This window comes from Gigantopelta aegis, chromosome 3, assembly GCF_016097555.1.
Source record: "Gigantopelta aegis isolate Gae_Host chromosome 3, Gae_host_genome, whole genome shotgun sequence".
NCBI lineage: Eukaryota > Metazoa > Mollusca > Gastropoda > Neomphalida > Peltospiridae > Gigantopelta > Gigantopelta aegis.
Genome location: NC_054701.1, coordinates 43,466,304 through 43,478,666, shown reverse-complemented (window position 1 = coordinate 43,478,666; position 12,363 = coordinate 43,466,304). Strand labels below are relative to the sequence as shown.

The following is a 12,363-nucleotide window of genomic DNA, read 5'->3' as shown; positions in this document are numbered from 1 at the left end:
ATAATAATTTTCTTGTATAAAAACACTGTAAAAAGTTATGTTACCTGAGATATGCATATCATCTTGTACAAAAACAAAATGGCGGTATTGATAATTTGTTTAGAATCAATTTATATCGAACATTGTAATTCGATATAAACTGATAAAAACACCTGTGGCGAAGACATTACTGAAAAATATAATAATTTTCTTGTATAAAAACACTGTAAAAAGTTATGTTACCTGAGATATGCATATCATCTTGTACAAAAACAAAATGGCGGTATTGATAATTTGTTTAGAATCAATTTATATCGAACATTGTAATTCGATATAAACTGATAAAAACACCTGTGGCGAAGACATTACTGAAAAATATAATAATTTTCTTGTATAAAAACACTGTAAAAAGTTATGTTACCTGAGATATGCATATCATCTTGTACAAAAACAAAATGGCGGTATTGATAATTTGTTTAGAATCAATTTATATCGAACATTGTAATTCGATATAAACTGATAAAAACACCTGTGGCGAAGATATTACTGAAAAATATAATAATTTTCTTGCATAAAAACACTGTAAAAGGTTATATTACGGGAGATATGCATATCATCTTGTACAAAAACAAAATGGCGGTATTGATAATTTGTTTAGAATCAATTTAATTGAACATTGTAATTCCAGTGGCTATATATTTACAAATACTCACATATTACCTTATGCAAAAAACACCATGGCGGCATTATAGAGGTGCGGTCTGGCTCAGTCTGTAGAGATGTTGGCTAGGAGTGGTTGGGTCAAAGGATCGACTTCTCTTGGTTGATTATTCGTTGATTGCATTTCAGATTCATGTTTGGTCTATCTGGAGTGGCTGCGATCATTCAGCTGATCGCCTTCCTGTTTTTACCAGAGAGCCCCAGGTGGCTTGTGGGTAGAGGCAGGGACGTACAGGCACGCGCTGTCCTCGAGAGGATTCGTGGAACAGACGACATCACGAAGGAGATTAATGAGATCCAGGAAGCCGTGGTGGAAGACAAGCTGCGTGGAGGTAGTGTTTTGTTTTATACTCGTGGTGGAAGACAAGCTGCGTGGAGGTAGTGTTTTGTTTTATACTCATAGTGGAAGACAAGCTGCATGGAGGTAGTGTTTTGTTTTATACTCATAGTTATTCACGAAATTCAGTCTGATTGAAATAAAGTCTAACTGCTATGTTGTGTGGGAATGTTAGGTCTCGGTGTTGTGTGAAATGTTAGGCCTCGACATAGTGTTGAAATGTTATACCTTACTCGATGTTGCTTGGAAATGTTAAGTATCAGTGTGATGTGAAAATGTTAGGCCTCGACATAGAGTTGAAATGTTAGACCTTGCTCAGTGTTGCGTGGATATGTTAGGTATCAGTGTGGTGTGAACATGTTAGACCTCGGTATTGAGTTGAAATGTTAGACCTTGCTCAGTGTTGCGTGGAAATGTTAGGTATCAGTGTGGTGTGAAAATGTTAGACCTCGTTATTGAGTTGAAATGTTAGACCTTGCTCAGTGTTGCGTGGAAATGTTAGGTCTCATTCGGTATGGCGTGGTAAATGTTACACCTTGCTCAGGGTGGTGTGGAAGTATTATATCTTACTCGGTTGTGTGCTTCCGTGTTAGGTCTCATTCGGTATGGCGTAGGAATGTTTCACCTTGCTCAGGGTGGTGTGGAAATATATCTTACTCGGTTGTGTGCGGGAATGTTAGGCATCAGTATGGTGTGAATATATTAGGCCTCGGTATGGTGTTGAAATGTTAGACCTTACTCGGTGTGGTGTGGGAATGTTTTGGGTTTTTTTGTGGATTTTTTTCAGACGGTTTCGTCATCACGAAGGTTTGCTCCACGCCTCACGTCAGACGCGCTCTTCTGGTTGGCTGCATGCTGATGTTCTTCCAGCAGATGTGTGGCATCAACACAATCACGTGAGTATTCTTCAGAATCTAATTGACACTTTTCTTTATGTCTCTGTCAATAGATATGGCGCCATGGAACCGTGGACTGGCGATGCCAGAACATGGATCCATGGTGGGCGTGCCTGAACCATTTATGGATAGAGGCACGAGAAAATAGTTCCAGTTCCAATAGATATGACAGGAGGCCATGCAACTTTGTGTTTAGGTGACCTGTTATGTCGAACAGTGATTCCTCTATAATCATCCTTGTTCAGTTTGTGAAATATCACTCACTAATACAGCTACAGAGTGAATGAAACTAAATCTCAATGTCAGTTCTTCAAGATATGAACTGAGGCACGAAAGGAACTACTTTATGGCCTAGTGGCATTTTATCTCAAAAACGGTTATTCCGAATGCGTTATAGCTTGTTTTGGATCGGCCTCGGTGGTGTCGTGATTAAGCCAACGTACATAAAGCTGGTAGGTACTGGGTTCGCAGCCTGGTACCGGCTCCCACCCAGACCACTACACCCTCTTCTCTCTCACTAACAACTAACTCACTGTCCTGCCCAGATAGCTGAGGTGTGTGCCCAGGACAGCGTGCTTGAACCTTAATTGGATATAAGCACGAAATTATGTTGACATGAAATGAAATATAGCTTATTGAGCATTATGAACTGCATACTTTAGTTGTTCATTGTAAGTAATTATTTCATTTGATCCACCTATTTCGTACATCGTGAAAAATGCACTAACAGCTGTTGCATTTATCAGCATAATTTTGTAATTATGAATTTTGCTTGTAGAATACAGAAAAATGCATTTTAGAACAGCTAGCTTTCATAATGTTTTGTACAGTGGCGTATCTACGGAAAATAGCGCCTATGGCAAACACTGAAATTGCGCCCATGTCCAAACATCTGACACCCATCTGTTAGATAACTTTACCATAATATCAGCTTGTCCGACTTTAATAGAAACTGCTCAGTGGCGCCCCCTTCAAGTGGCGCCCAGGGCACGTGCCATACCTGCCATACCCTTGGTACGCCACTGGTTTTATGGGAGCATGCTCCCGAACCCCTAAATATTCTCTTACTTTCGCCGTTCCTGCATATTCTGTACCTATACTTTATTATGTGCAACATGTCTTACCCTCCTCTTCCCCTTAGAATAATTCCTGCGAATGCATATAAATGAATAACTGCCATTTGTATTCATATCATTGTTATTAACATAATTTTTTTTTTTACAAATCTGAAAATGTGTTCATTATTTTTTTTCGTATATCATGGACATATTAAGAAATTAACGACCCATTTTCTTCAATTATTAGATACTACAGTGCCACTATTATGAAAATGGCGGGATTTTCAAGCGAGCACTCAATCTGGTTGGTCACTGCGCCAAATAGTGTTGGCCTTGTTTTAACTTTCATCGGGATGTGGCTGGTGGACAGAGCTGGTCGAAAAATAATAACACTTGTCAGTATAGCAGGTATTATGCATGTTACTTCATTTTGGTATGGGGCGGGACGTAGCCCAGTGGTAAAGCGCTCGCTCGATGCGCGGTCGGTCTGGGATCGATCCCCGTTGGTGGGCTCATTGGGCTATTTCTCGTTCCAGCCAGCGCACCACGACTGGTATATCAAAGGCCGTGGTATGTACTACTCTATCTGTGGGATGGTAAAAGAACCCTTGCTGCTAATCCACAAGAGTAGCCCATGAAGTGGCGACAGCGGGTTTCTTCTATCAATATCTGTGTGGTCCTTAACCATAACATTTTCCCCTGCGTGTGCTGTAACCTCACCGTGGTGCAGGGGTGTAACATTCTCTTTGAGAATGGCCAATACAGCACAAAATTGAAGTTTTGAGTAAAATTCAGTATCCGTAAAATTCTGTGATATTTGTGTTTTTGCACAGTTCTTTTCACTGTTTTTGTTTAAGTCTTGAATTTTTATATTGATGTTGATCATCACTTTATTTATTTGCATTACCATAGTTTGACACCCAATAGCCGATGTATTTTGTCGTGCTGGGGTGTCGTTAAACATTCATTCATTCATTCATTCCATAACATTTTATTTATTTATTTATTTATAATATGGCGTCAGCCATATGTTTGACGCCATATTATAAATAAATAAATAAATAAAATGTGTTGAGTGCGTCGTTAAATAAAACATTTCTTTCTTTCGTTTTGATATGTAAATAATAAGAATAATAATAATAATCATAATCATAATCATAATTTAGGATGATAATGTTGATGATGACGATGATGATGATGATGATGATGATGATAATAACTGGAATTTCAAGTTTTTACCCGTAATTTTCACAGAAACTGCCGTATAAACAGAAATTAGATATAATTCAATACACATAATTTATACACACATTTAAAAAATACAGTCAATCCTCCGAAGTACCTAAATACCTACAAAGTTTCAGACAAATCGGTAAAGAACTTTTGTAGAACAAATGACAAAATAGACGGCTCAAAAACAATAATAATAATCCTAGCAAAAACAATAAGCTCTCCGCCAAACGCTTCGGTACCTGATTAATCAAATATATTAAATTAAATTAGTTCTAAAACGACATCTTTGCCTAGTCTAATGTGATGTTTGTGAAAGGGACACAAGATGCCGAAGATGGTGAATACAAAGTTCTACTGGTGACATAGTTTACTTTTAGTAGGTATAGGTCTACAATTATTGTTCTATGTTCTGTTCATCGTCAGGTGTGTGTGTGGCTTTGTGTATCCTTGCCACTAGTTTCCAGTTGGCTGCTCTGAAAGCTCCACCTGTAAATTTTACGGAATCGTTCAGCAATGGAACTCTGTACAACTGGTCATGTGCATCATATACGTGAGTATTGAATATTACAAAGTTAAGTGTTTTCCTTAGCCCCCCCCCCCCCCCCCCGAAATCGCTTTTTTATAATTTAATATATCTGACATTGATATCTGACATTATTATATTTACTCAACATAGAAGTATATGCCCAATATCTCTGCAATCTATTTTGGAACCCCCCTTTTCAAAATCCTATGTATTGGAACCCCCCTTTTCAAAATCCTATGTACGCCCATGCCATTGGTGCTGCACCATGCCTCAGAAGTGCCTAGCGCCAGCAACAATTATAGATTATTTTTCAATACAAAATAAACCACCATTGTCAAAGTGTTGAAATAACTGTATTATGTTTTGTACATAAATTAATCCATGTACTGAAATAATAATCGGTGTTTTCTTGGTTAATTGGTCTTTTCTTTCTGTAGCCTGTACCTGTGGTTCCTGACTGGCAGGTGTATATTTAGACGGTCCCCAGACACTGTGTCTAGACACACTAAAAAGACGTGCCTCTTTTATTAAGATCAGGGTATTGTGTGGTAACCGCACGGATACCCCTCCAATCGTAACGGGCATTATCAGCCGTCCTTCTTTATTACTGTAAGTAATTCTGTAAAAACCCTTGATTAAGTAGACTTTCCCATCTAAAATCACAAAACCGACCAATTACGTCGTCCCAAAGAAAAGAAAAGTATCACTTGGGTATCGTGCATTTTTTCTTTGGTTTTTAAAAAAAAGAAAAATACTATAACTCCATTTCGTTCTGTTGATGCAAACTGAAATATATTTAGTTAAATAGTTTATTGTACTATCAAGTCATTTATGTTGTTTTATAAGTCAGGTTGATGAAAGCGAAGCGCCTTCCTTGTAAATTAGAGCGTTTGTTCACACTGTGCATAGAGAGGAGATGGACGGAGCTGACGTCACTTCGCCCCAAGCTATATATATCACTATATCGGCACAAAAACGAAACAAAATGGCTACCCCCAGTTAGCAGGAATAATCATGTTTTTATATTAACTCTAAAATTACGCGTTTTTAATTTGTTAAAGTGTCAGTATGTATTGGTGGTCCAGGTATGCATCTTTCCAAAACATAAGGCTCTTGTTTGTGTTGACCCTACCTTTAATCAATACCATGCTGCCCTGAGATTAAACAAGCATTTTTAAATAATTAATTTTAAAATTGCTTTATAAAACACTCAGAAAATGTATTATTAATTAATGCCCATTTCCTCCTCTCCTTTAAAGTGCATTTAATTCATCCTGGTTGTGCTGCTCCTTCTATCTTTCAACTTCATTTACTATCCACCTCCACAACCTGGTCCTTGTTTCGCAAACTACGACTGGTGCTTGTCCCTTGTAGTCAACCATCCGTGTCATACACTAGTCATTACACATCAGCTTTTCCTGTGGACTTAAGTTTAACTACTTCGGAAGGTGTTCAATCAGAGGCCAATCCAGTTTGGGGGGAGGGGGGACCATGGCAACCCGATCCCTAAATATATTCAAGTGCCTCTTTTTTCTAGCGTTTAATTATTATTTTGATTGGGTTGTCCTTTACACGAGTTGGTCCATGTGCCCTTTTCCCTTAGTCCTCCCCCCATATATTTCCTGGATCTGCCCCGTCACTGAACCTCCAAATAATTTTGCTTACTAAGTGTAGTTATTTATTATTTTCTCCAGAAACTGCGACAGCTGTACCAACGACGTAGACTGTGGATTTTGTTTTAACGACACTTCAATGGGATCTTGTCTTCCTGTGGATAAGGACAATTCACAACATTCACAATTTGGACGTTGCAACGGAACAGGCCAATCGGATTCCTCGTTTAATTTTGACGTTGGTTTTTGTCCAAATAATTTCATGTGGATGCCAGTTGTTGGAATGGTCTTACTGGTGTTTTCTTTTGCACCAGGCAAGCTTAATTTGTAATTTATTTAGTAGAATTAAAAACTAATTAGTTCATAAGATTAATTGTATCTTGAAATAACATGATAATTAATCGAAATTCCAGTATTACCAAATATATGTAGATGATTTTAAGGTCAGGGATTGGAAATATATTTCTTCCTGTCTGTTTATCTGTCTCTGTCTGTCTGTGATCTATCAATGTAAATATTCCCATATAAGTACCTTTGTTTGACGCCCAATAGTCGATCTGTATTTTTGTTCTGGGGTGTTGTTAAACATCTATTCATTCATTCTGTTATCTATCATTCACTCACTCACTCACTCATTCACTCACACACATTATTTTGATAGCAAACTTCTTGTTGTAGGCCTTGGACCGATGCCTCTGACAGTCAACTCCGAGATATACCCACTGTGGGCTAGGAGCACGTGCAGTGCAATTGCAATGTGCGTCAACTGGTCTTTCAACCTGGTCGTCTCTTTCACCTTCTTGACTTTCACGGAAACAATAACCAAATATGGTGAGTATACAGTTCCTACACCTCTAACACGAGGTCGTCTCTTTCACCTTCTTGACCCTCAAGGAGACAATAACCAGATATGGTGAGTATACAGTTCTTACACCTCTAACACGAGGTCGTCTCTTTCACCTTCTTGACCCTCAAGGATACAATAACCAGATATGGTGAGTATACAGTTCCTACACCTCTAACACGAGGTCGTCTCTTTCACCTTCTTGACCCTCACGGAAACAATAACCAGATATGGTGAGTATACAGTTCCTACACCTCTAACACGAGGTCGTCTCTTTCACCTTCTTGACCCTCACAGAAACAATAACCAGCTATGGTGAGTATGCAGTTCCTACACCTCTAACACGAGGTCGTCTCTTTCACCTTCTTGACCCTCACGGAAACAATAACCAGATATGGTGAGTATACAGTTCCTACACCTGTAACACGAGGTCGTCTCTTTCACCTTCTTGACCCTCACAGAAACAATAACCAGATATGGTGAGTATACAGTTCCTACACCTGTAACACGAGGTCGTCTCTTTCACCTTCTTGACTTTCTCGGAAACAATAACCAGATATAGTGAGTATGCAGTTCCTACACCTCTAACACGAGATCGTCTCTTTCACCTTCTTGACTTTCTCAGAAACAATAACCAGATATGGTGAGTATGCAGTTCCTACACCTCTAACACGAGGTCGTCTCTTTCACCTTCTTGACCCTCACAGAAACAATAACCAGATATGGTGAGTATACAGTTCCTACACCTCTAACACGAGGTCGTCTCTTTCACCTTCTTGACTTTCTCGGAAACAATAACCAGATATGGTGAGTATGCAGTTCCTACACCTCTAACACGAGGTCGTCTCTTTCACCTTCTTGACTTTCTCAGAAACAATAACCAGATATGGTGAGTATGCAGTTCCTACACCTCTAACACGAGGTCGTCTCTTTCACCTTCTTGACCCTCACGGAAACAATAACCAGATATGGTGAGTATACAGTTCCTACACCTCTAACACGAGGTCGTCTCTTTCACCTTCTTGACCCTCACAGAAACAATAACCCCTACCACGAGGTCGTCTCTTTCATCGTCTTGACCCTCAGAAACATAACCAGATGGTGAGTATGCAGTTCCTAACCTCTAACACGAGGTCGTCTCTTTCACCTTCTTGACCTCACGGAAACAATAACCAGATATGGTGAGTATACAGTTCCTACACCTCTAACACGAGGTCGTCTCTTTCACCTTCTTGACCCTCACAGAAACAATAACCAGATATGGTGAGTATACAGTTCCTACATCTCTACCACGAGGTCGTCTCTTTCACCTTCTTGACCCTCAAGGAAACAATAACCAGATATGGTGAGTATGCAGTTCCTACACCTCTAATACGAGGTCGTCTCTTTCACCTTCTTGACTTTCTCGGAAACAATAACCAGATATAGTGAGTATGCAGTTCCTACACCTCTAACACGAGGTCGTCTCTTTCACCTTCTTGACCTTATTGACCCTCACAGAAACAATAACCAGATATGGTGAGTATACAGTTCCTACACCTCTAACACGAGGTCGTCTCTTTCACCTTATTGGCCCTCACGGAAACAATAACCACAGTTCCTACACCTCTAACACGGTCGTCTCTTTATGCACCTTCTTGACTTTCTCACGGAAACAATAACCAGATATGGTGAGTATGCAGTTCCTACACCTCTAATACGAGGTCGTCTCTTTCACCTTCTTGACCCTCACGGAAACAATAACCAGATATGGTGAGTATACAGTTCCTACACCTCTAACACGAGGTCGTCTCTTTCACCTTCTTGACCCTCACAGAAACAATAACCAGATATGGTGAGTATACAGTTCCTACACCTCTACCACGAGGTCGTCTCTTTCATCGTCTTGACCCTCAGGGAAACACGAGGTCGTCTCTTTCACCTTCTTGACCCTCACAGAAACAATAACCAGATATGGTGAGTATAAACATTCCTACACCTCTACCACGAGGTCGTCTCTTTCAGTGACCCTCAGGGAAACTACCAGATATGGTGAGTATGCAGTTCCTACACCTCTAATACGAGGTCGTCTCTTTCACCTTCTTGACTTTCTCGGAAACAATAACCAGATATGGTGAGTATACAGTTCCTACACCTCCAACACGAGGTCGTCTCTTTCACCTTCTTGACTTTCTCGGAAACAATAACCAGATATGGTGAGTATGCAGTTCCTACACCTCTAACACGAGGTCGTCTCTTTCACCTTCTTGACCCTCACGGAAACAATAACCAGATATGGTGAGTATACAGTTCCTACATCTCTACCACGAGGTCGTCTCTTTCACCTTCTTGACCCTCACAGAAACAATAACCAGATATGGTGAGTATACAGTTCCTACACCTCTACCACGAGGTCGTCTCTTTCATCGTCTTGACCCTCACGGAAACAATAACCAGATATGGTGAGTATACAGTTCCTACACCTCTAACACGAGGTCGTCTCTTTCACCTTCTTGACCCTCACGGAAACAATAACCAGATATGGTGAGTATACAGTTCCTACACCTCTAACACGAGGTCGTCTCTTTCACCTTCTTGACCCTCACGGAAACAATAACCAGATATGGTGAGTATACAGTTCCTACACCTCTAACACGAGGTCGTCTCTTTCACCTTCTTGACCCTCACAGAAACAATAACCAGATATGGTGAGTATACAGTTCCTACACCTCTACCACGAGGTCGTCTCTTTCATCGTCTTGACCCTCAGGGAAACAGTAACCAGATATGGTGAGTATGCAGTTCCTACACCTCTAATACGAGGTCGTCTCTTTCACCTTCTTGACTTTCTCGGAAACAATAACCAGATATGGTGAGTATACAGTTCCTACACCTCCAACACGAGGTCGTCTCTTTCACCTTCTTGACTTTCTCGGAAACAATAACCAGATATGGTGAGTATGCAGTTCCTACACCTCTAACACGAGGTCGTCTCTTTCACCTTCTTGACCCTCACGGAAACAATAACCAGATATGGTGAGTATACAGTTCCTACACCTCTAACACGAGGTCGTCTCTTTCACCTTCTTCACCCTCACGGAAACAATAACCAGATATGGTGAGTATACAGTTCCTACATCTCTACCACGAGGTCGTCTCTTTCACCTTATTGACCCTCAAGGAAACAATAACCAGATATAGTGAGTATGCAGTTCCTACACCTCTAACACGAGGTCGTCTCTTTCACCTTCTTGACTTTCTCGGAAACAATAACCAGATATGGTGAGTATGCAGTTGCTACATTTCTGAACTGCATAGTCATATTCTGGAATGCAAGAGTTAATGAAATTTCTTGATTATGAGCGTTCGGGTCCTGGTTGGAGTTTCTAGGTTTTTAATTAGTACCAGTCGATGGAATACTCATGCGCGCTATGCTACATAGAGAGAGAGAGAGAGAGAGAGAGGGAGAGAGAGAGAGAGAGAGAGAGAGAGAGAGAGAGAGAGAGAGAGAGAGAGAGAGAGAGAGAGAGAGAGAGAGAGAGAGAGAGAGAGAGAGAGAGAGAGAGAGAGAGAGAGAGAGAGTGTGTGAGTGTGTGTGTGTGTCTGGGTGTCATTAAACAAATTTTCCGTTATTTTCCTTTGATGTTTTTTTACCATTAATGTCTTCATTTATAAACTACTTACTTACTTTTTTCAGGCACGTTCTGGCTATATGCAATATCGTGTGTATGCGGGTTTATATTAATAGCAATCTTTCTTCCGGAAACAAAACAAAAGACTTTGGAAGAAATGGAACAAATCTTCATGTCGAAAAACGAGAAGTTGAGACGACAGTTTAATGTAATTCCATAACTGGAGAAGTATTAAGCTACTTAAGACTGTCTTGGTGCATCGCGATCTGTGCAAACTGTTATATTGTTTTTTTTAATAAATGTATTTTTCACCTAGTTTGTAATAATATGAAGTAAAATGTGATACTGTAGATTTCTCATGCATAATCCATAGTTTCATTTATTTATGACTATCGTACCAAGTTTTAGTTATTGGACAATGGTACTACCTAACATTATGTTATTAGACTACAATATATTAAATCACAGTTTCTATTCACAATAAATACATTCTAATAACACATATTTAAGGTAGTGCTGAACCAAATAACATCCGGCTGGGTCAAAGTTCGAAGTGACCGTAACTTTTAATAGCACAGTTAATACCCCCAGTCCTGCCATTAATGATAAATGTGACAGTTTTTGTTGTCAAAAAATTAATGCAGTATATGTATGCAATTTTATTTCATCAAGTACCACTGTGTCAACTTTTGCTGAAAACATGTATGGAGTACCTGTAAAACTAAGAACTTTAATTTTATGCTAAATCAAGGGGGTTGTAAAAACTTTTCAATTAATACTTTTGGGGAGAGGTTGTAGTATTCATATTTATGGGTCAAAATTTGTTTGGATATACTGCATATAGTGCTTTAACCACATACGTAAACGTTAGGTATAGTATAACCTTAACTTGTAAAAACCCAAAATTGTTTCTTAAATACATGTAAATTTCACGTCTGCTTGTTATATGCATCGTCTGCCATGACTTCTGCAAACGGTTCGCTGTTTTCCATTGTTAGTGTAGGGGCGTTTGTAGCCAAAAGAGGTCCCATGGGAAATTCATATTAATTTTTGGAACGATTGATATTTATAATCATTGAAAAAAAATTGTTCCATTTTTTCTGATGAATATCAAGATCATTTTGAGGTCAGCAAACGTCACCTGTACAAATCTGTTCAAAGAACTAAGCGAAATAAAATGTCACAGGAGGATAATGTCTTTAAAATATTGACATGTAACATGTAAATCCACCATGTAAACTATACTAAAACATGAATAAATGTTTGTTTTGTTGTTGTTGTTGTTAGTTGAGGATATAGGAATTTAAAAAGGGGAGGTTAATTTATTTATTTTCAACTTATTTTCGTGCTTATATCCAATTAAGTTTCAAACACGCTGTCATAGATACATACCTCAGCTATCTGGGCTGTCTGTCCGGGGTTAGTTATAGTTGTTAGTGGTTAGTGAGGGGGAAGAAGGTGTAGAGGTCTTACACCAACCCACTGAGTCGTTAAAACTCGCTCTGGGTGGCAGCCGGTACCGGGCTGCGAACCCTGTACCTACCAG

General features: G+C 39.4%; 1 protein-coding gene across 5 annotated transcripts in view; it reads left to right on the top strand.

Moving 5' to 3' along the window:
- LOC121368082 (proton myo-inositol cotransporter-like) overlaps positions 1–12,089 on the top strand; it is a 35,268-nt gene extending 23,179 nt beyond the window's left edge. For all 5 annotated transcript variants that reach the window (XM_041492623.1, XM_041492621.1, XM_041492622.1 and 2 more), the window contains exons 4-10: positions 829–1,031; positions 1,824–1,932; positions 3,238–3,398; positions 4,647–4,773; positions 6,444–6,676; positions 7,041–7,193; positions 10,883–12,089. In XM_041492623.1, coding sequence (XP_041348557.1) covers positions 829–1,031; positions 1,824–1,932; positions 3,238–3,398; positions 4,647–4,773; positions 6,444–6,676; positions 7,041–7,193; positions 10,883–11,037 — 1,141 coding nt within the window. In that variant the 3' untranslated portion in view covers positions 11,038–12,089. The remainder of the gene's footprint in view (positions 1–828; positions 1,032–1,823; positions 1,933–3,237; positions 3,399–4,646; positions 4,774–6,443; positions 6,677–7,040; positions 7,194–10,882) is intronic.
- Positions 12,090–12,363: the final 274 nt, after the last annotated feature.